This window comes from Ictidomys tridecemlineatus, chromosome 5, assembly GCF_052094955.1.
Source record: "Ictidomys tridecemlineatus isolate mIctTri1 chromosome 5, mIctTri1.hap1, whole genome shotgun sequence".
NCBI lineage: Eukaryota > Metazoa > Chordata > Mammalia > Rodentia > Sciuridae > Ictidomys > Ictidomys tridecemlineatus.
Window position 1 is genome coordinate 111,804,128 of NC_135481.1, and position 23,806 is coordinate 111,827,933.

Here is a 23,806-nt window from a genome sequence, read left to right on the forward strand (position 1 = left end):
CAGAGTCCCAGCGCGCTGGAATGGATCCCCAATAAATATCCCCTTTTGCCAATTGCATGGAGTCAGTCTCTTGGGTGGTCTCTCCCTCCGACGTTTCGCCAGACCCTTACAACTACACTGACTACCTAATTTTGAATCTGGCTTCACATGCGCACACAGACACAACACAAATCTTGTTATGGTTTGGGTATGAGGTGTCCCCTGCAAAGTTCATGTGTTTGGGCTCTCTCTCTCTCTCTCTCTCTCTCTCCCCCCTACCCCTCTTCTTGGCTGCTGTGAACTGAGCAGCTTCCCTCTGCCCTGCTCTTCCACAATGATATTCTCCCTCATCTCAGATCCAGAATAATGGAATCAGTCGACCATGGACTGAATCTCTGAAACTTTGAGCCTGAAATAAACTTACCCTCCTGTAAGTTGTTCTTTCAGGTATTGGTCATTTCATTGGTCACCCCAATGAAAAGTTGACTGACGCAAACTCTCAAAAAAGAGTCAGAAATAAAAACAAAGTTAAATCTTCAGCATTTTTAATAGCTACCTACATATTAATAAAAATGATTAAAATGGGGGGCTGGGGGTACCACTCAGTGGTGGAGAGCTCATCTTATATGTATAAGGCCCTGGATACACTCCCCAGTAGTGAAAAAAAAATTCAATAATTTATTATAAAGCTGCATTATTAGATGAGACGATATAATATAATTTTGCATGAGAAAGGCTTACACAAAATCTGAATAGAAAACGTATCTGGGGGCTGGGGATGTGGCTCAAGCGGTAGCGCGCCCGCCTGGCATGCGTGCGGCCCGGGTTCGATCCTCAGCACCACATACCAACAAAGATGTTGTGCCTGCCGAAAACTAAAATAAATAAATAAATAAATATTAAAAGAAAAAGAAAAAGAAAACGTATCTGTTTGGGGCCAGCAGACCTTTGGGCTCTGCCCTGGCTCTGCCCTGTTGGCAATGCAACTCAAAATAAATTTCTTGGCTTTGCAGCCCTGGTTTTCTGTCTGCACAATTTGGCTATTACTGTCAATCTCCCAGGGCTGTGGAGGACTAGGATCCCTCTAGGTAAAGTGCCTGGCATAACCTAGATGATTGCTAAAATTACTAAATCATTAAAATTACTGAAGCACTTGATATTTTTTCAAAGCATCCTCATGTAAATGAGATCCTTGTTTATCACAGCATTTCAACAGAGAAGACAGGTTGATTCATGTGATCTATCTAAATTTTCTCAGCCAATTTGGGACTAGGTTGAGCTGGGAATTCCAAGCAGGTCCAGGCTCTCTCCTGCTGACTACATATTCTGAGACAGGGGCCCTGCTGTGAAGCCCCGTGTTGGCTCAGAACTGTGTTCTCTGGAACCTAGTGAAGGCTAGGTGGCCCTGACTGTGAGAGTCCTGGGAGGTACAACACAGACGTCGGTCGTGCTTCTAAATGATCATTGTTACGTCGCTGGGATTTTTTGAGACAGGGTCTTACTATGTTGCCCAAGTTGGCCTCAAATTTCTGGGCCCAAGTAACCTTGCACCTCAGCCTCCGGAGTAGCTGGGACTTTGGGTACATGCCACCATGTCCAGCTATGAAGCATCTTGGGAGGCTTGTATAAGGTCAGAAATAAGGTAAAGGAGGGTGTGTTTGACTCTGCTTCTTTCAGGGACTCCCAAGAGGCTTTGCTGAGGATGGGGTATGTGCCCAGGGCGTATAAGGATGAGTAAGAATATGCCTTGCAGAGAGCTGAGCACAATACTCCCGACAGAGGGCACCCATGGGCAGAGGTATGTGGAGGGAACCCCACGGGATGAGGAGCCAAGGAAGGTGATGCTGGTGGGGCAGCCTGGGCCCTCTTGCAAGGGGCCTGATGGGCTCAGGCAAGTGTTCAGCTTTATCCTAAGGAAAAGGGGAGTCAACGAAAGTCCTGAGACTGGGCGAGGACTTAAGCGGGTTTGCATTTCAAGAGAATCTTCTCTGTACAACCTCAAGAAATGGATTAAAGGGGGGAAAGTTGTGGAGATAAATCTGGAGACTTCAGCAGTGATCCCTGGGAGAGATGAGTAGAGCCCACCCTAGAGCTGTGGGTGGTGAGAAGGGCTAGGCAGTGCTCTGACGGAGGGTGGGGATGGGGGGGGGGGAAGAATGAGCTGCCACCAACCCTGGGGAGCCCACCTATCTCTCTCTATATATATATCTATCTCTTCTGTGCTAGAGATTGAACCCAGAGGCCTTACCCACTGAGCCACATCCCCACCCCTTTTTTACATTTTATTTAGAGACAGGGTCTCACTGAGTTGCTTAGGGCTTCAGTAAGTTGCTGAGGCTGGCTCTGAACTCTCGATCCTCCTGCCTCAGCCTCCCAAGCGGCTGGGATTACAGGTGTGCTCTACCACGCCTCCACCAGTATTTCTCTAATAGCTTCTGCTTGGCCTGTGGACCACTGGCAAGAGGGAGCTCCCCAAGCCCTATATGAATCAGAATCTGCATGTTAACAGGATCTCTAGTTGATTCCTGGGCACTTTAAGAACGCTCTGGAAAGCATGGCTCCCCTTCGCCCTTCCTTTACCAGCCAGCCTCCAGCATGAGCCGCGATTTGGTAAAACGTGCTGTGAGGGCACAGGCCTAGAGGACACGTCAGAACTTGAACATGTCATGGTGCCTGGCATCAGACACCCACAGGGAATGGAAGAGAAACAAGGTCTGCAGTGGCAGGGCCACCCGGTGGCACAGTGTGAGGCAGTAAATGGCAGGAAGAAGCAAGAACCAAAGACGGTGGCTCCTATCAGGATTCCACCCCGGTGGGTGCCATGATTCCACATGTGACAGCAGTAGGAGAGACTCTTGAGGAACACCACAGCAGGGCACATGTTCCACAAAGGTTTGCATGTTTAAGGGATCTTAAAAACTCCACAGGGAGTTGGCTCCAAGTCCCTGCCCTCAGCCACCTCAGCTCTGCTCACAGCCAGTACAGAACAGGGCCAAGCATTTGAGGGCCTGGTGCAGGCTCTGAACAGGGTTCCTAGCTCTGGGGCTCTGAAAACACCTTTTATGCTCAAGCCTGAAAACCTGAGTGAAGCATGAGCAATAGAGGACAGTGCCACTTCACCAGCAGAGGGCACCCTCGGGCTTCCACGACTTTGTGACCCCACCCGTGAGAAGTGGAGCCGCCTGCAGTTTTAATTTGCTGTCTCCATGATCATAAGCCAGCTTTCAGTATCTCTGTGGGTGAACTGAGTGTTCCAAAGCCTTTTGTCCATTTTTCTATAGGATTTTTAGACAACCTAACCTTTTTAAAGGTTCTTCATAGCGATTAGGGGGTTTGCCCATTCATGCTGTATGTTGCCATATTTTCTACCCAGTGAATCCTTTGTCCCCCCGGTTTGCTTTTGGTGTTTGTGTTTGCACAAAAATTTACATATTATGATATTCACATTTATCAATGTGGTGAATGACATTAATTGACTTTCGGATGTTGAGCCAGCCTTGCATTCCTGGGATAAACCTTGGTTGCCATCAGGATTTATTATGTTTATGTATTATTAAATTCAATTTGCTAGTAATTTGTTGAGATTCACTGAAAATTTTCACATGTATACTCATGAGGGGTGTTGGTCTATAGTTTTCTCTTTTTGTAATGCCTTTTGGGGAGGGTCAAGCAACAATGACTTCATAAAATAAATAGGGAACTGATCCCTATTTTTCTTCCCCTGGTGCTGGGCTCGAACCCAGGGCATTGTATAGTTCTTCCTCTTGGTATCCTAGAAGACTTCAATACAGTTGTCATTATTTTTCCTTAAATATTTGGTAGAATATGATTCATTTGATTTGCCAGTAAAGACGTCTGGAACTAAAGTTTTAGTTGCTGATTTTATTTTATTATTTGTACCAGGGATTGAACCTTTGGGCACTTAACCCCTGAGCCACATCCCCTACTGTTTTTATTTTTTTTATTTTGAGACAGGGATTAGCTAAATTGCTTAGGGCCTTGCTAAATTGCTAAAGCTGACCTCAAACTTGCCATCCTCTTGCCTCAGCCTCCAGAGCTGAGTTTACAGATGTGTGCCACCATGCCTAGTGCTGGATTTTTAAATTTTATTTTATTTTATTTAGTTGTAGATGGACACAATACTCTTATTTTATTTGTTTATTTTTATGTGGTGCTGTGGATTGAACCCAGTGCCTCATGCATGTTAGGCAAGCACTTTATCACTGAGCCAAAACCCCAGCCTTGGATGGTTTTTACTACAATTAAACTCTGAGAAAAAGTTTAATTGGTTAATCATACCAAAGCATGATTAATTTTTTAAATTATTTATTTATTTATTGTAGCACTGGGCTGTGGCCCCAGCTCTTTTTATATTTTATTTTGAAAAAGGGTCTGACTAAATTTCCCAGGTTGGTCTTGAACTCTTCCTATCTCAGCCTTCTGAGTAGCTGTTATTACAGGTGCAGCCCTCCAGGTCCTGTTTACAAGTTCAGTTTCTCTGATACAAACAGATACGAAGTAATCAGCTTATCTATTTCTTACTGATGAAGCTTTGGTAGTTGGCACCTTTAAAGATTGTCTCCATTTGATTTTGGTTTTTTTTTTGGATTGGACTCAGGGACACCCCACCACTGAGCCACACCCCAGCCCTATTTTGTACTTTATTTAGAGACAGGGTCTCACTCATTGCTGAGGCTGGTTTTGAACTCAGGATCCTCCTGCCTCAGCCTCACAAGCCGCTGGGATTACAGGCGTGAGCCACCGTGCCTGGCTCCATTTGATCTTAATTGTCAACTGTTCCGTCATAGACCTGTTCCCACTGTACCCATATTGAACCTGTGATGTCCGTGGTGGCTGCCGGGGTTCCTTTCCTCTTTCACGTTTGCTCTACTTAGTTGTGTTTTCCGCTCCTTTTTCCCTGAGGTTAGTGTAGCCAGATGTTCATTGACTTTATTGATTTTTTTTTCCAAAGAAAAATATTGCTATTATTTTTCTTTCCTTAATGTCATTGATTTCTACTCTCTATCTTATTCTTTCTGTTTGACTTAGTTTGGATTTAACTTCCTTCCTTTGTGGTGCTGGGGATCAAACCCAGGGCCTTGCGCACACTAGGCAGGCGCTCTACCATGGGGTTACATCCCTGCCCTCATGTTGTTGATTATGCCTCAGGTCTAGGAACCCGTTGCCAACGCCAAGGTCATAAACAATTGCCCATTGCCTCTAGGCTTTCTTGTAATAATTTCATGGTTTTGTGCTTCACTAAGGTCTTCCATCCATCTTGAGTTACTTTATATGAGGCAAAGTCACAACTTCATTCTTTTACGTTGACTATTATTTTAGCTCCATTTGTGGAAAAGATTTCTATTTCTTTGTGTGTGTGTGTGTGTGTATGTGTGTGTGTGTATTTTTTAGTTGTTGGTGGACGTTTATTTTATTTGCTTATTTATATGTGGTGCTTGGAATCAAACGCAGTGCCTCACACGTACAAGGCAAGCACTCTACCGCTGAGCTACAACTCCAGCCCCAAGATTATTATTTATGGAATGACCTTGGCAACCATATTAAGATTGTCCAAAGGAACAGAAAACACACCACACACACACACACACACACACACACACACACACACACACACACAGTACCCCCTATTATTTCACTTCTGTGGTTTCAGTCACCCTTGCTCTGAAAATATGGAAGATTTCAGAAATAAAAATTTCAAAAGTTAAAATTTCCTAATGTTCTGAGTAGTACAGTAAACTCCTGCACCATCTGTTCCCGTCAGGACATGGGTTGTCCCTTGTCTAGTGTATCCACACTGTATATACTACCCACCCAGAAGGCACTTAGTAGGCACCTCGGTTATCAGATCTAGTGTTGTGGTTGTGGTACTGTGGTGCTTGTGCCCTAGTGACCTTTTTTGAATATTTATTTTTTAGTTGTAGTTGCACACAATACCTTTATTTTATTTACTTATTTTTATGTGGTGCTGAGAATCGAACCCAGAGCCTCACATGTGCTAGGCGAGCGCTCTACCACTGAGCCACAACCCCAGCCCTCCTAGTGACCCTTTTCTAAACTTAATAATGACTTCAAACTGCAAGAGTTGGTATGCTGGCAACTCAGATGTGCCAAAGAGAAGCCATAAAAGTGCTTCCTTTAAAAGGAAAGGTGAAAGTTCTCAGTAAGAAAATCATAAGTAGGCTGAGGTTGTTTCTGTCCGTGACATTGAAGAAGAACAATTCATACTGGTTTTGGTGTCACATCTCCAACTGCAACAGTTACACCACTGTGTGACCAGTGTGCTTAGTTAAGATGGAAAAGCACTAACTAACAGAACACAGCACTGTCCATGGTCCAGGCATCCACTGGTGGTCTCAGAGGGCATTCCTTGTGCATGGGGGATGGTGGTGTTCTTTTGGAGTGCAGCCCACCTTCTAATGGGCCACCCTTTGTACCTCACCTTTAGGGGTCTGCTGGGACTTGAGTCTAGTTATGGGGTTACAGCAAAGGTGGATGATGTACCCGGGTCCTGAAGAGAATCAAAGTGTCTAGCATGGAACTACCCAAAGCAGGGTTCACCTCTCTGACACAGAATGCCACAGATGGGGTGCCCAACAATAGAAATTTATTTCTCACAGTTCTGGGGTCTAGAAGTTTAAGATCAACTTAGCATCAAATTTGGTTTCTGGTGAGGGCTCTCTTCCTTGCTTGCAGATGGCTACCTTCTGGCCCTGTCCTCCCATAGCCTCCCCTTTGCATATACAAGGACATGCAAGAGCGCCAGGGGCTCTTCCTCTTCTTGTAAGAACCCCAGACTTACTGGATTATGACCTCGTTTAACCTTGATTACCTCCCAAAAGTTCTATCTCCAAATATAGGAGTCACATTGAGGGTTGCCACCAACATATGCATTGGGGGTAGGTAGACATGGTTCCAACAACAGCACCCTTCTTGGGTTGATGCGCTGGAGGGTTGAGCACTTGCATTTTAATTCAGTCACCCACAGGATGACGCTCTAGATTTGGGTGTTAGTGATCTCAGCTTTGCAGCTACAGGAGATTGGGGTCTCTCAGGACAAAACTAGCAGCTTTCTGTTCATTGATGTAGCCCTTGTCTGGAAATTGAAATGCCTGAGCTCAACCTTCTTTCCCCACTTTGTTCAGTGAAACTAGGTGCAGCCAGTCAATCTTCATATTTCTGGTTTGGTGAAAATGTCCAAACATCAGACATGATCGCACAGAACCTTGCCTCTTAGAAGTATCTGATTCAGGGAAGCCAATGGTGATGTTTGGGTATCTTCACTTTGCATGGCGCCATGGATTGTCCACGCTGTCTCTGCTACTGGGAAATCATTAAAATAATTTAAATAAATCACTTAAAGTAAATCATTAAAAGTGATTCGTGCCTTTAAATCTAATTGCATTAGAGAATTAATTCGAGAAATCCCTCAAAATTAAGATTTTGTTCTTCGAGAAACAGACTTTGTCCTAAAATCTGTGTGAGTTTGCTAGACCTACAATAACAAAATCTCACCATCGGGTAGCTTCAACAGGAGGAAAAAAAATTTAATTTTCACAATTCTGAAGGCTCATAGTTCAAGATCAAGGTGTCCTTGGGCTTGGTTTCTTCTAAGACGTCTCTCCAGGATGTATTTATTTATTTATAAAATATTTTAGTTGTATATGGACACAATACCTTCATTTTGTTTATTTAATTTTTTAAGGGCCTCACACATGCTGGACAAGTGCTCTACCATTGAGCCCCGCCCCAGCCCCTCTCCAGGCTTTAGATAGTGTTTTCTCCCTGAATCTTCACATGATCTTCCTTCTGTGTCTGTGTATTCATTCCCTCTTCTTTTTTTTTTTAAGAGAGAGAATTTTTTAATATTTATTTTTTAGTTTTCAGCGGACACAACATCTTTGTTGGTATGTGGTGCTGAGGATCGAACCCGGGCCGCATGCATGCCAGGCGAGCGCCGCTACTGCTTGAGCCACATCCCCAGCCCTCATTTCCTCTTCTTATAAGAACACATGATGCTGGGTTAGAATGCCACTGTATGATTCATTTTAATTGGTGGCACTCACCCTATAACCCCCAATGACTTGGGAGGTTGAGGCAGGAAGATCACAAGTTTGAAGCCAGCTTCAGCAATTTAGCAAGGCCCTAAGCAACGTAGGGGGACCCTGTCTCAAAAAACAAAAAGGGCTGGGGATGTAGTTCACTAGTAAAATGTCCCTGGGCTGAATCCCCCGTACCAAAAAAAAAAAAAAAAAGAAGGAATTCATTTAGTTAAGTCTTGAAAGACCCTATCTCCAAATGCAGTCACATTCTGAAGGGCGGGGATTAGGACCTCAATGTCTGAATTTTGAGAGCTTACAATCCAGCACATAACAGTATCTTTGTTGAAAATCGGCTGACTATGGACTCAAGATTTTATTTTTGAAAATTCAGTTCTCTTCCAGCTGATCTCTACCTGCCAGGACTCACTGTCCACATTGCTTCCTACTAAGTTTTTGTTTCTGTTTTGCTGTGCTGGGGCTGGAACCCAGGGCTTCGGGCACAGTGGGCAAGGGCTCCACCCCTGAGCTACATCTTCAGCCCTAACTTTTTTTTTTTTTTTTAAATATTTATTTATTTTTTAGTTGTAGTTGCACAGAATACCTTTATTTATGTGTGGTGCTGAAGATCGAACCCAGGGCCTCACACATGCTAGGCAAACGCTCTACCACTGAGCCACAACCCCAGCCCCCAGGCCTAACTTTTGTAATTTGAAAATCCGAGTCATCCTACTCTGGTGTTTGGTTCTGGGGATTGAACCCAGGGCCTTGCACATGCCAAGCACGTACTCGACCCTGAACTCTACTCCCAGTCCATGTTTCTTGTTTTATTTAGTTTTTTGTTGGTTTGCCTGTTTGTTTTTTGCTGCCGGGGATCAAACTCAACCACAGAGCCACATCTTCAACCCGTTATAAATTTTAGAAGCAGCTTTTCAACACCTCCATAGAAGGCAGCTGGGATTCTGACTGGGATTTTCATTGAGCCTGTGGTTAATGGAGAAGCATTTCCACTTTAAAAATACCAAATCTTCAATCCGCAAGCATTGGATATAGTCCACTTATTTAAAGTTTTTTCAATTTCTTTCAAAAATGTTTATATAGTTTTCAGGATATAAACGTTGTCCTTCTTTTGTTAAATCTTTTCCTAAGTATTTCCCCCTGTTTTTATTTACTTTGCATTAGTTTAAATCCTCAAAGAGTACAGCATCGCACAGTCTGTGTCCAGTGGCCTTAGCAGGAAGGCAGTTTCAGAAATTGGCACAACATGCCATTGTTTCCATGGGCACGAGTCACCTCTGCCCAGATTGCTCTGGTTCTGTTTGGTTTGTCACCAGGAGTCACTCTGTTATTCTTTGCTTTGTACACATAAACACATTTTTTTGCCCAAACAAATTTCTTTCTTTTTTTTTTTTTAAAGAGAGAGTGGGGGGGGGGGACAGAGAGAGAGAGAGAATTTTAACATTTATTTATTTTTTCTTAGTTCTCGGCGGACACAACATCTTTGTTGGTATGTGGTGCTGAGGATCGAACCCGACCACACGCATGCTAGGCGAGCGCGCTACCGCTTGAGCCACATCCCCAGCCCCCAAACAAATTTCAATTTAATCTTAGGCGTAAACACCTTCAATTTTTTTGTGGTGTTAGGAATGGAGCCCTAACCCTAGGGCATGAGAGGCAAGCAACTCTACCAACTGAGCCCTATCCCCAGCCCAAACACCTTCAGTTTTAAGAACTATGAACTCCACAGACGGCACACATAGCCACAGTGTCCCAGACAAGCCTGCCTTTTAGAAGCTCTGTCCCTAGTAGGCCTCCTCCACAGGATCCAAGATGGCAGAAAGAGCTTCCTAAATACTGTATTGTGTTCTTCTTCATGCCATTGAAAATGGAACTGGGTACAGTGGGACACATCTGTCATCCCAGCAACTCAGGAGGCTGAGGTGGAGGACCACAAATTTGAGGTCAGCCTCAGCAATTTAATGAGACTCTCTTAAAATTAAAAGGACTGGGGATGTAGGACAGTGGAAAAGCACCCTGGGTTCAAACTCACCCCCACCCCTGTTCCAAAATAACAAAAACACCTGAAAACCTATTTCATTTTTGGGTCATTTATTGCAAATATATAGAAATATAATCAAATTTCATATGTTGATTTTGCACCTGCAACTTTGCTCAGCAAGGTGACTAGTTCTGAAGGTGTTTGTTAGGACTTCTTGTATGCAAGATCATGTCATCTGTAAAGAGCTGTACTTCTTCCTTATTTGTTTATTTATTGTTTTGCTATGTTGCGGAGGCTGGCCTTGAATGCATATCCTCCCTCCTGAGTTGCTGGGATTACAAGTGCCGCCACGCCAGGTGTGTGATTTGGAGGCCTTTTCTTTCATTATTTTGTTCTTGGTAGAACAACCTATCTGGTTGAGGGTAGTGAAGAGGGTGGTGGCCAGAGGGGACGGCAGTAGCACCAGGTCTAGCTCCCAGACTTCCAGTGTCCCAACCTGAGATTGTTGAATAAACCCTACTCAATTTCTTATAATGCCTTCTTGATTATTCTAGAATTCCGAAATGGTTGGTTTTGGCAGTTGTGCCCAGTTTTTTTTTTTTTTTAATATTTATTTATTTATTAGTTATTGGCAGACCAACATCTTTGTTTGTATGTGGTGCTGAGGATCGAACCCGGGCCCCACGCATGCCAGGCGAGCGCGCTACCGCTTGAGCCACATCCCCAGCCCCAGTTGTGCCCAGTTTTATCATTGCTTTTGGGGGCAGGACTTGCCATGTTTTCCACTCTGTCATTTCTGGATGTATTTTAACCAATACGCTGAGTCCCCTGCATGAACTATGAAGGACTCCCAATTTCAGATCTTAAACAGAAAGTCAGTTACCATGGCCATCTCCTTCCAGGTTTGAACTGTATTCATATATTAATTTAGGGCTAGAGATAGAGATCAACGCTCAAGCACATCTTTAGCATACACAAGGCCCTTGGTTCAAATCCTCAGCACCACAAAAATGTTTAGACATGGTTGGGGTATGGCTCAGTGATAGAATCTTTCCTTAGCATTCATGAGGCCCTGGTTTTGGTTTCAAGCACTGCAAAAAAAAAAAAAAAATAGAAAAAAGTACACATACATGAGGCCCTGGGTTTGATCCCCAACACTGCAAAAAAGAATAAATATATACATTTTCCTTTGCAGTGCTGGAGATTGAACCTGTATACTAATTTAAATAGTTATCCTCTACTCGGGTACCTGCGTCTTGTGGGGAGCAGGTTTTATATTCTGTCTGTACTAAAGCCCTCACAATTGTTTTGTAGGTATCAGTCCCATTAGGGATTAGGAAACCAAGACTCAAGGAACTTATTCTTTTCTCTTTTCTTGGGTAGGGGGTACCAAGGATTGAACTCAGGGGCACTCGACCACTGAGCCCCTATTTTGTGTTTTATTTAGAGACAGGGTCTCACTGAGTTGCTTAGTGCCTTACAGTAGCTGAGGCTGGCTTGGAACTCCCAATCCTCTTATTTCAGCTTCCCCAGCTGCTGTGATTACAGATGTGCACCGCCATTGTGCCCGGCTAAGGAACTTGTTCTTTTTTTTTTTTTTAATTTTAATATTTTTATTTTTTAGTTCTCGGCAGACACAACATCTTTGTTTTGCATGTGGTGCTGAGGATCGAACCCGGGCGGCACACCTGCCAGGCGAGCTCGCTACCGCTTGAGCCACATCCCCAGCCCTAAGGAACTTGTTCTTAAGTCTTCTTTTTCCTTTTTCTTGTGCTGGGGATTGAACTCGGGACCTCTACTATTGAGCATATCCCCAACACCTAAGTTCTTGGCAGTAGAGTAAGAATTCAAACCCAGCCCTCTCTGGCTCCGTGATTGTGCTCTGTCTGTAACTTTGCAACACTCTTATTAGGAAATTTGTTCTTAGACTCAAGCCATCAATCAGAGTACAGCATGGACCACACTGTGGTCTCCTGAGCACTCATTCAGGCTTTGGCTTATTGTCATTTTCCTGCTCGGCCCCATTCCTGTCTTCTAGAGTGGGCCCTTAAAGGACTTGAAGAGGGGTGAGAAGTTTTCACTAATAACAATTCTCCTTACATTCTCTACCCTCTTTGAAAGCCACCCCAAGAATTCCAAAGGCCAAGTTCCCTGGGCTCCTGGCTTTGGGATCCCTCAGTGAGACCACATCAGAACCATGGGATTAGTTTTGTTATCTTTTTTTAAAAATTTTTTAATATTTATTTTTTAGTTTTCGGCAGATACAACATCTGTATTTGTATGTGGTGCTGAGGATCGAACCTAGGCTGAACGCATGTCAGGCAAGCGCGCTACCCCTTGAGCCACATCCCCCCAGCCCTAGTTTTGTTATCTCATCAACCTTCCTCCAAAGTAGTTCTTTAGGACTTCAAATAGTATCAAAGTAAAATACGTGTATCTGTAGAAGATGGGCACAGTGACCCACATCTGCAGTCCCAGCTACCTGCCTGGGAGGCTGGGAGAGATGTAAAGCTCATGGGTCCATTTTGAGTACAGTATTTAGCCTTAATTGGGAAGTAAGAGTCAATTGTAGCTATTTTATCTGTGGCCCTTCTCTTTGCCACCCCTATTTTGAAATTAGCTAACCACGTAGACTGCGACCTGGAGCAGCTGCTGTTGGATAAAAGCAGGCCGACTGCCTGCCCGACTGTGCTTGCTAGCCAGGTTCAAGAGCATGCCCTTCTAGCAGGAGTGAAGTTTGCCTTGTAGACCCACTTCTGAGCACTTGTTTGATTTCTTGCTACACCTGAGTATTTCTAACAGGCTGGGGCAGGGGCATCACTTCTGCCAGGAGTTTGAGACCATGCTGGGCAACTTCCCTTACCTGCCCTGCCCTAAATGAGCCCACCACCAAAACTACCATGACCTGGCTCTGCTAAGGCTCTATAAAACCCAGACCCTCATGGTGGCCTGCCACTGTTTTCCCCTGAAGATGTGTCCCTCAGAGGCCTGACTGCTCAATTCCACTGCTTAATAAAAGGTGTTGCTGATGCTAGGTGTGGTGGCCCAGGCCTGTAATCCCAGCGGCTTGGGAGGCTGAGACAGGAGAATTGCAGGTTCAAAGCCAGCCTCAGCAACTGTGAGGTGCTAAGCAACTTGGTGAGACCCTTATAAAATACAAAATAGGGCTGGGATGTGGCTCAGTGCTCCAGTACCCTGAGTTAGTACCACTAAGTTTAATCCCCAGTACCAAAAAATAAAGGCGTTGCTGATCTGTCAAGGTCTGTCTGTTTTGTTCATTTTTTATTTCAGTGATCACACTTTTTTTTTCTTCCTTTTTTTTGGCTTTCTCTAAAATGTGATCTCTTTTCAGAAATAAACTTTTCCCTGTTGTCATTAATATGAAAAAGTGCCCACTGCACCTACACAGGGAATTCATGAAGCCAACCACCTGCTGCTCTGTGGACCTAATCACATCTATGGCGTGGTGTTGCTCATAGCTGTGTAAAACTGGACCTGCCCTTCAGGGATTCCTATTGCTGCAAATCTACCCACATGTAAAAGTTTAAGAGCTCAAGATTTAATAAACATCAGACTAATAGATGAGTGGGTCTGTGAAATCTGTAGCTCATACCTAGGACAGTCAAAAGTTAGAAGTGCTGGGACCAGGGATGAACAGACCAGGGAAAGCTTAAAGAAATGTGACTTCAGGTATTGTTGAAATTATTCAAGACATGAGTTAGTAAAACCAACCAGAGGGTATCTTAGTTACATAAAATTACCAAAATTACAAAGGACAGAGATCTTGAGTCCTCCCTTTATATCCACGACAGAGGGGATTTTTATGGTTAAGAATGAATCAAACTTGCTGGGTGTAGTGGTGCACACCTACAGTTTCAGGTATAAAGGAGGCCGAGGCAGAAGGACCACAAGTTCAAGGCCAGCCAGGGTAATTTAGTGAGACCATTTCAGAATTTAAATAAATAAATAAATAAAAAGGGGCAGGGAACTAGCCCAGTAGTAGGATGCTCCTGGGTTAAATAACAGCTACTGAAAGAGGGGGGGAAAAAAGCAAAAACAAAAACCAAAACAAAGAGTCCTTTAGATCACAGCATGATTGTCAGGGACACAGAAGAAATGTGACATGGTTACAGTCTGGGAAGGAGTGCCTAAGGAGTCCCACCATTTAAGGAGTAAGAAGAGTTATCAGAAGGCAGAGCAGAATGTTAAAGCACAACGATATTACAGAACCCAGAAGGAGGTCCCAAGACAGTGGTTGGGATCCATGCTGCCTAAGTGAGAGTAATGTGAAACAGGGGACACTGGATTTGCACTACAGCAGTTTCTCTGAAATGGTGGTGTGGGGTTTTGGATGTAGAACAAAATTAATAAGTGAACATAAACCCATCTAGCATGCCACCTAAGTAACCACTATTTCCTTTAAGTCCATGTTAGAATTTATCTGGGAGATGGAAAAGGTCAAGGAAAGCTGTTTCTAGCAGAGCTATTTTAAGAAAGGAGGCATCTGATCTAGTCATTAAGACATTCAGTATCTGAAGAGGCTCCCTACAGTTTTCTTTCAGATTTAACCAGATGAAAGACCCTAGAGGAGGTATTAAGGCCAATGAGAAAAATCGAAGTGATTAACAGAATTAAAACATAGTGAAGACTACCCCTCTTATCATGTCTCTGTGGGTGACAATAATTCATCCCATGAAAAATTCTATAATCCTCTTGCTTGAAATACATACTATTACAACAATAAAAGTTAACATAACCCAGGGGCTAAGGTTGTATAGCTCAGCAGGTAGAGCGCTCACCTGACTCGTGCGAGGGAACTACAACTAAAAAATAAATATTAAGAAAAAAAAGTTAACATAACCTGTATGTTAAAATTCTAAGATCCTAACTTCTCCCGAGAAGGGTTTTTTGCCAATGCTTTTTAAACCTCTATGGGGTAGGGGGCTGTGGCTGTGGCTCAATGGTAAAGTGCTTGCCTAGCATGTGTGAGGCACTGGGTTCGATTCTTAGCACCATTAAAAAAAAAAAAAATTCTAAAGCTTCTATGGTTTGGGGATGTGGCTTAGTGGTAGAATGCTTGTGTGAGGCCCTGGGTTCTACCCCCAGCACTGTGCGGGTGGGGAAGAAATCTGTTGATGACCTAAAGTTTTCCACTTAATCCTTCCAGCTTAAATTTGTTGCTGTTCTGATCTTGCAACCTCTACAAAGACTACAGCTTAAGTCAGTTAAGACAAAAATAGTGGCAAGAATGTTCTTTCTTGTTTCTTGCCTCTTTAATTTACTAAGACTGAATTGCCAATTTAGAATTCTAAAAAAAATTACATGCATGATCTGGGTAAGTATGGAAAAAACATAATTATGTTCATGTCCATCACCAAAATGCTATTTACGATTAAATGTGGACTTTTTCTTGTGGTACTACGGACTGAATCCAAGCCTAGCATATGCTAGGTTAAGCACTCTAGCCATGAGCTGCACACCTCCCTTCGCCCCCGTTCTTATCATTTATTTTGAGACAGGGCCTCACTAAATTGCTGAGATTGGGCTGGAAATTGTGATTCCTGCCTTGGCAGATTACAGGTGAGCACCACCGTGCCTGACAAAGAATATGAACACTTGGACTGGAGGTGCAGCTTGGAGGTCCAGCATGACCTGCCCCTACCTCCCCCAAAATGGGTAGGACTTATGAGTCAGATGGAACCATGTCAATGCCAAGTTAGTGTTCCTAGCAATTTCTTGCTAAGGGTACTCTTTCATGAGATGACAAGCTATTTCAGACCTCACTTCTCTAATTATTATAGCAACATTTGTGTCATTTTTGTTTAAATAGCTGTAATTGCTAATGACAAGGGAAATATAACAGTCCACCAGTGAAAAGGCATCTCTTAACTGTGGAGGCCAAGAGTTAGCATCTATTTTTTGATCACTAGACCACAATTTATGAAGGTAAGTGACACTTCACTCTTCAAGAATCCTCAGAATACCAAAGCAAGTGTTTTAAGAGTCAGTTTAAATTAATTAGCTACTCGATATGGAACTTTCTAGGTAACAGTGGAAAACCCAATTCACTCAATTGTTTCTTCTTTTTATTCACAAGTCGGTGAACTTCAATTGTTAAGAGCCAAACTTTGTAGGGATGGGATTGTGGCTCAGTGGTACAAAGCTTGCTTAGCATGTATGGGGCGCTGGGTTCAATCCTCAGCACCACATAAAATTAAAAGGTATTGTGTCCAACTACAACTACAACAATAATATTAAAAAAAAAAAAAAAAGAGCCAAACTTTGTGACTCGAAAGTAGCTTTATACTTTAGAGAAATAAACTTCTCTTACAGTTAATTATGCTTTCAATGCTTGTTATTTACCGAGGAATAAGCAAAAGAGAAGTTAAACTAGAAGCAGACAGTGTTTTGTTAAGATTAAAGCAAATGATATCTTCTATGCTCTTCATTTTAAATAAAGAAGGGCAGGTAGAATTGAGATCTTTATTTCAATTTCCTTGAAAATTTGCTATCACATGTAACATGCCCTGCAGTTTGAAGCAGTCTGCCAGGCTCTCACCATCTCCTTGTTCAGAATAGAGCTTCCTCAGAGGATGCTGGGGATGCAATCCAAGGCCTCAAGAATGCTGGGCAAGTGCTCCACACTAAGCCATGTGCCTAGCCCCTGCCCAATACTGCTTTAGCAAGGTACTCTCTCTGATGGTCCTCAGATATTTATTTAGGAACCACCACTTACAACAACTTAAGCTGGTATTCCAAAGGGAGTAGTTATTAAAATAAATAAATAAATAAAGGAAAAAGAAAAAAGAAACATACAACTAATACAATTTATCTTACTCTTCTTTTCTTTTTATTATTCAAAAGTCAAATATGTTATTTTTAAATCATCCATCCTCAATTTTGATTTAATGTACCGTCATTTCCCCAAGATATGAAATTTCAGAATCTCTTTGGAATACTAATTTCATGTCTCTAGGTTTAACAAAACTGTTTTAAGTTTTAAATTCCACTCTATTTCCCTGAAATCTCAAGACAGTTGCTGATGTAAATTTTAATATAAAATATTTAGTCACAAAATAGTATTGCTTTTGTATGCACATAGTTGTAAGATTACTTTGCTTTTGTCAATAAAAACTATACCATCTTTCATAAAACTCTAAACAAATTAAGAACTGTGATGTAAAACAAAAAGTACACATGGTAAAACAGGTACCAGCACAACGTTAGGTTATATTACATCAAAAAAAGGTTTAATGGTCCCAAATATATATATTCAACAACTAAGCATACACTCAGAGGAGGAAAAAAAGGTCAAAAATAAAATGAAATTAAAAAAAAATTATGACACAAATGACCACATCTAGAATTCCACTCAATCTTTAATCAAGTAGGGACAAATCCCCACTTTAGGGGGGAAAAAAATCTGCAGTTTGAAGGGCAAAGGGAACAGATAAAAAAGAGGAAACTTTATATTTGCCCCTCCCCCACAGAGGTTTTCCAAACCTGTTGTAGCTTGACTAAAATGTTCAGAATGTATGATTTTAAAGGCAGGTCTCTTTATACAAAGAAACTGCTGGCATTCTTACTAGTGAAGAACGATGGCAGAAAGGCCCATTCTTCTGAGTTTCAAACATGGTCCAAGAAAGCATGTTCTGATTGTAGCAACTGACCAGTCAATCCAGAGTTCCACTTACAAAACCCCCGCCCTGTTGGCTTTTTGTTTCCATTTCCTTCCCTGAGAAAAGGGCAATGTGTGGTCCAAGCTGGAGAGCGCAAAGGCTTAAGTCTTTCCCCTAAAAGTGTGGTTACCCCTCCTCCTGCTCCATTGAATTGGCACTTGATGAGCAGAAGTCAAGTGTGCGAGGCTGAGCGTGTCAGTCATTCACAAGAGACCACTGCGCTGTGTTGCGGGCTTTGTAGGGGGGAGGGGTAGAGACCCAGTTTGTCAACAGGTACTGATCACAGGCAGTTGCCATTATTATGACTCAAATTTTGCTTTCTTTGACAATGGTAGGGTATCTTCCTTGTCTTCATCCTCTTCATCCTCTTCATCATCATCAGGATAATCTACCAGACCCACGAGGCCTCCCTGTTCAGAAACAAGGATTATTTGAAGAACAGAAAAGAAAACACTAATTTAAAAATACTTGTGTTTTAAGTTTGAAGAAAGTACAGATCCTACCTCAACATATTAACTATAGCTATTTCTGGTTGGTGTGATTGAAATTCATTATTTTTATATATTTCCTAAATTTCCCATAATAAACATGAGCTTTTTTCTTTATAAGAAAAATTTTTTAGGTTACCTAAATTAAAGCAAAAGAGTTAAGTAGTTTATTATCCTAGCAAATCACCCAGGGAGAAAAACATCACTGAATTAAAAATGTCTTTTTGCTGGGCACAGTGGCGCATGCCTGTAATCCCAGCAGCTTGGGAGGCTGAAGCAGGAGGATCACAAATTCAAAGCCAGCCTCAGTAAAAGCAAAGTGCTTAGACATGAGGCCCTGTCTCTAAATACAATACAAAATAGGGCTGCGGATGCAGGTCAGTGTCCCCGAGTTCAACCTCTGGTTAAAAAAAAAAAAAAAAAAAAAAGGCAGGGAAGGTCTCAAGACCTAATGTATCTCCCCTTCACCAGAAACCACCTATAGCTCACTTTATTTACATGGCCATGGAGAGTGTACACTACTCTGCCCATAGCCATGCCCTTTACTTCAGCAGGCCTTGGATTCACTTCTCTGTCCTTAGGGGTCTCCTACTCATTTGCAAGAAAAGAGACTGGGAATGAGCACTGATTTAGATCAAAGATTCTGAACTGGCAGTCTGTTAATGCCTAGTCTAATAATGAACATATTCTACAACTTGAAAGAAAAAAAAGTTGTAAAAGTTATCTAGAAGAACTGGTTGGCTGGGTGTGATGGCACATGCCTATAATCTCAGCAGCTCAGAAAGCCAAGGCAAGTTCAAGGTCAGCCTCAGGAATTTAGCAAGGCCCTAAGCAACTTGGTAAGACCCTGTCTCAAATAAAAATATTTAGGGGATGGGGTTTTAGCTCAGCAGTAGAGTGCTCGCTTAGCATGTACGAAGCCTTAGGTTCGATCCTCAGCACAGCATAAAAATAAATTAAATAAAGGTATTGTGTCCAACTACACCTAAAAAATAATAATAATAATTAAATAACAAAAAAGGCTGGGAATATGGCTCAGTGGCTATGCATCCCTGGGTTCAACCCCTGGTAGCAAAACAAAACCAACCAACCATAACAAAATAATTGGTTGTATTTTGTGATTATGGCTTTTCTACATTTTTGGTGTTAAAAATTTTGCTCCTTTCTTATATGAAAAAAATTTTAAATGGATCATTATTGTATTATCTTTCCCCACCATCTTTACCTGGGTCTAACTTGGGAAAGTTGAACAAGTAAATGATGATTTAAAATTTGGAAGATTTTGAAAATGTATTGACAAACAAATCTGAACCTAGATTTCTAACACAAAAAATACCAAAATAAGAATACATTCAGACTTTTGCATTAGTTCTAGGAAAATGTTCAAAAATTCTGAAGAAAAAAAAAAAAATTCAGCCAGGCACCAGGTGCATGTCTGTAATTCCAGTGGCTTGGGAGGTTGATAGCAGGATCACAAGTTCAAAGCCAACCTCAGCAATGGCAAGGTGCTTAGCAACTCAGTGAGACCCTGTCTCTAAATAAAATACAAAATAGGGCTGGGGATATGGGTCAGTTCCTGAGTTCAACCCCCAGTGCCCCCCCCCCAAAAGTTCAGCTGCCAGGCATGGTGACATACATCAATATTCCCAGCCAGTTAGGAGGCTGAGAATTGCCAATAAAGATCAGCTTTGGCAATTTAATGAGACCACGCCTCCACAAAAAGATAAAAAGCAGTTGGAAGGTTAGGGTTAGCTGGGATACAGCTCAGGGGTAAAGCACTCCTGGGTTTGATCCCTAGTACTGTGTGCACATATAAAAATCTCAGGTGGTGGTAAGTCACAAGTGATAAATGATTCTGGAAGAGGCAACCAAAGGGAGTCTCAAGGGTACCTTTGTGGTAATAGCTGCCGTCTGAGATGTATTCTTAGGGACAGATCCAGGAGAGCCTGGAGATCCTGGGGATCCGGGGGACCCTGGAGAACCAGGCAGATTTGTGGCAGATGACTGGCTGGTGAGGTTAGTCTTTGTTCCGCTGGACAAAGAAAGCTTGAAACTTGGGCTCTGCCGTCCAGAAAGATTCGTTTTCAGAAGCACCTCCTTTTCCTCACTTTCTTTTACTAAAAATGAGAATATGGTCAGGGTTGTCAGTAACACTAGTTCTGTTTTTATTTCCCCACAATAGGTGACAATAACACATAATTAACCAGCTCGTTTTTTTGCTGAGAAGCAACTTTCAAGTTCAGATTAAAAATGACACTAACGTACTAAATATCATTATCCACTGGGTTTTTACAAAGGAGAAGGAATGAAAGCTTTTAGTATCACATTCATTATTCTCACCACTCCTGAAATAATGTCTCTCTCCCTTAATCACCCGATTCAAACTAAGAAAACTTAGTCTATACCTTCACAACAGTGCTAGGAATTCAGCTACACCCTCTAAAGCAAGTCTTTAAAAACTGTCACCACATATTCAACGTAAATACTCATTATTTGGTCAAGAAATAAAGAATAGATCTAGAGTGAGAAAGCCTTTATTTTTCCTTGCCCATTTGTTCAACATACATTTCTTCCTTTCCATGAATTTACTAATTGGATCCATGATATCATCATCATTTTTAGCTTTGTCAGATGGAGACACTACAGCTTCTCCATCTTCTATGTCATCTTCATCTGCGTTGAACCACATCTCCTCCTCATCCTCTAGTGTTCTGGCATCTCGCCGGTATCTATGATTCCTCAAAATGGAGCGCATGCTGTGAGTAAAGAGAAAAGGTAAATATACTAACAGGATTTTCTTTTTTTAAAAGATGGTCTTCAAGTACTTCAAAATTAGATACAGCTATAATAGGTTAATGGAGATAAGCAAACACAGAAGAGTCTGATGCAAATCAGATATTACCAAACATATGATTAAAAAACCACCCACCATATCCAATTTTAACAAATGGAATCAAATTTCATACTACCAAATCTGCACGGTTGCAAGCTGGGCCCACACCTTTAATCCCAGTGACCCCGGAAGGAGGAGGATCCTAAATTCAAGGCCAGACTAAGCAACTTAGCAAGATCCAGTCTCAAAATAAAGAGGATTGGAGACGTAGTTCAGTGAAAAAGTATCAATTCTCAGCACTAAATAAATAAAATTTTAAAATAAAAAAGCACTGATGTAGATCAATTATTAAACATATTAACATTAGGAATTGATAAGTAATAATTTACATGTTACAAAATGTTATAAATTAAAATCTAGGCATTAATAATAAGGTGGCCGGGATATGGCTCAGCGGTAAAGCGCTTGCCTCCCACATGTGAGGCACTGGGTTCAATTTTCAGTATAAAATAAAGATATTGAATCCATGTATAACTAAAAAATATTTTTTAAAACATAATAATTAAGAGCCACACCACCAGTCATTTTTAGTATTTTATTTAGAGATAGCGTGTCTCACTGAGCTTCTTAGTACCTCACTGTTGCTGAGGCTGGCTTTGAACTCATGATCCTTCTGCCTCAGCCTCCCGAGCTGCTGGGATTATAGGCATGCACCAATGTGCCCAACACAAATGAGATATTCTGGTTTAATTCTGAACAACCGAGGCCTTCCTGTCACATTAGTATATGTTGGTGTTTTCGAATCACACTAGCAACTACCTACACCTTCAGTAAAATGAGATCAAATAAACAAGAGCCACTGTGACACAACTTATTCATGAATAAAGAGAAAATTCAAATATGTGTTGATTTACCTGTCGAGTTTAGGGTTGTCTTGCCTTTCTCTTTGTTGTTCAAATCTCAGTTTTAATCCTTTAAATGTCTGTACATAATCTACATCTTCCAGTGCTTTCCAATAATTTTCAATTACATGAGCAGTTAATGATTTTATATCTTCCTACAGGAAAGAATTACAGTAAAACATATCATAAAAAGTATCATTTTATCAAGATGAAGCTTTACTGTAGTGATTTCATAAAATTTCCAAAATAGTTCAATTTCATAAATTATCACACAACCCTAGAGGTAATCAGTGAAAATGGGAATAACATATACTGGCTACTTCCATAGCCCACAGTTCTTGGTATCCCTCAGAACTATCTATGGGTCTTTCTAAGCAGATGCCAGGTCCCACAATACTTCTGATGCTGTAAGTTGGAGCATATGTACTTTACTACTAATTTTTTGTGTTGGGGATATAAACTAGGGAACCTGGTACATGCTAGGTGAGCACTCTACCACTGAGCTACACCACCACAGCATGTGTATTTTAAAAACACACCACAAAAAATTTCTAGATGACTGGTGGTGAGGGCTGCATGATAACATGAATGTTCTTATTCTTAATGTCAACATATTATACGTTTAGAAATAGGATGGCATATTTTATGTTACAAACATTTTACCACAATTCTAAGAACATGGCACAGATAATACTGCACAATGATGTTGAGCATCACTAGATTAAAAAAAATCAGGAAGAGTGTGTTATGATATTGTCCTTTAAATACACGTGAAAGTGAAGAAAAGCATTTGAATGCGTATTTGTAATTTTCTTAAATGATCTTCATGACACTGCTATCAGTTTTCAACCATCCTATAAAGATTGCTAAGAGATCAGGTTAGATATTATTGATTTGAACTGAATCTCTCGTTGGCTTTTGATAATGGTTTTTCTTTTAAAAAATTCTTTCCAAGTATAATAATTTCAAACCAAAATATTAGTAATGCATAGTCAATTATCTCATACAATTAAAACTAAAATTCTGATTAAAAAAATACAAAACCTACCACTCTAATAAATTCAAACATTTCTATTATGGCAGAATTCATCAGATTGTAGCGGGATCCATTGTTGAGAAAAGCTTTGACTACAGGTTCAAACAAAAAACTTTTCATTATGTAGCGGTTATAAAACTCATCTTTTAATCCAATAATCTTTCTCTTAAAACGAAGGGCACCTGAAACACAGAAGTATTATTGTTTAAGTCACATACCACACTTCCACATTTTAGACTTACCAAAACAACACAATAAAACCCATTTAACAAATACCAGTAATTCTTCGTGCACACTGATATGTTAGCACTTCCAGAAACGTGAACCTAAAGATAAGGATTTTTTAAAGGTGTTATCAGAAAACATATTCTAAAAGTAGTGTATGTCATCATAGAACACAAGTCTTAGAAAGCCAGAAAAATTCTGGAAATAAACCTGTTACTAATGACCAAAATGTATGTATGTCTGAAATAATAGCTAAGACAAATGATTTAATCTACCGTAACAGTTAAAATGAAAAAAATTCTCAAGAGTAGCTTTTTATATAAAATTTTAAGACAACAGAAAACAATTGTTTTATTAGGGCAATCCACTGTATGATAATTTGATCTTCAATAACTTTGGACACTCTTTTTTTATTATTTTGCATCAAGTTCATGGATTTACATTGGTTTAGTTGTGGATGTGGTTGCAGAATGGCTATAAACCCACAAAAATCTGCATGACCCAGAATTTGCCTTCCATAGTTTAGAAATAAATTTAGAGGATGTAGTTTAAAATGTGGTCCTCTAGGCTTATTGCGAGTATGCTTTTTAACTTTTTTTTCCTAGTTT

General features: G+C 41.2%; 1 protein-coding gene across 4 annotated transcripts in view; it reads right to left on the reverse strand.

The window, feature by feature from the left end:
* Positions 1-17,396: 17,396 nt before the first annotated feature.
* The window catches only part of Ppp4r3a (protein phosphatase 4 regulatory subunit 3A), a 43,465-nt gene continuing 37,055 nt past the window's right edge, over positions 17,397-23,806 (reverse strand). For all 4 annotated transcript variants that reach the window (XM_005321321.4, XM_005321320.5, XM_078050722.1 and 1 more), the window contains 5 exons: positions 22,986-23,155; positions 21,950-22,092; positions 20,768-20,958; positions 20,093-20,319; positions 17,397-18,124 (listed from right to left, as the gene is read on the reverse strand). In XM_005321321.4, the coding sequence (XP_005321378.1) occupies positions 18,014-18,124; positions 20,093-20,319; positions 20,768-20,958; positions 21,950-22,092; positions 22,986-23,155 (842 nt within the window). In that variant the 3' untranslated portion in view covers positions 17,397-18,013. The remainder of the gene's footprint in view (positions 18,125-20,092; positions 20,320-20,767; positions 20,959-21,949; positions 22,093-22,985; positions 23,156-23,806) is intronic.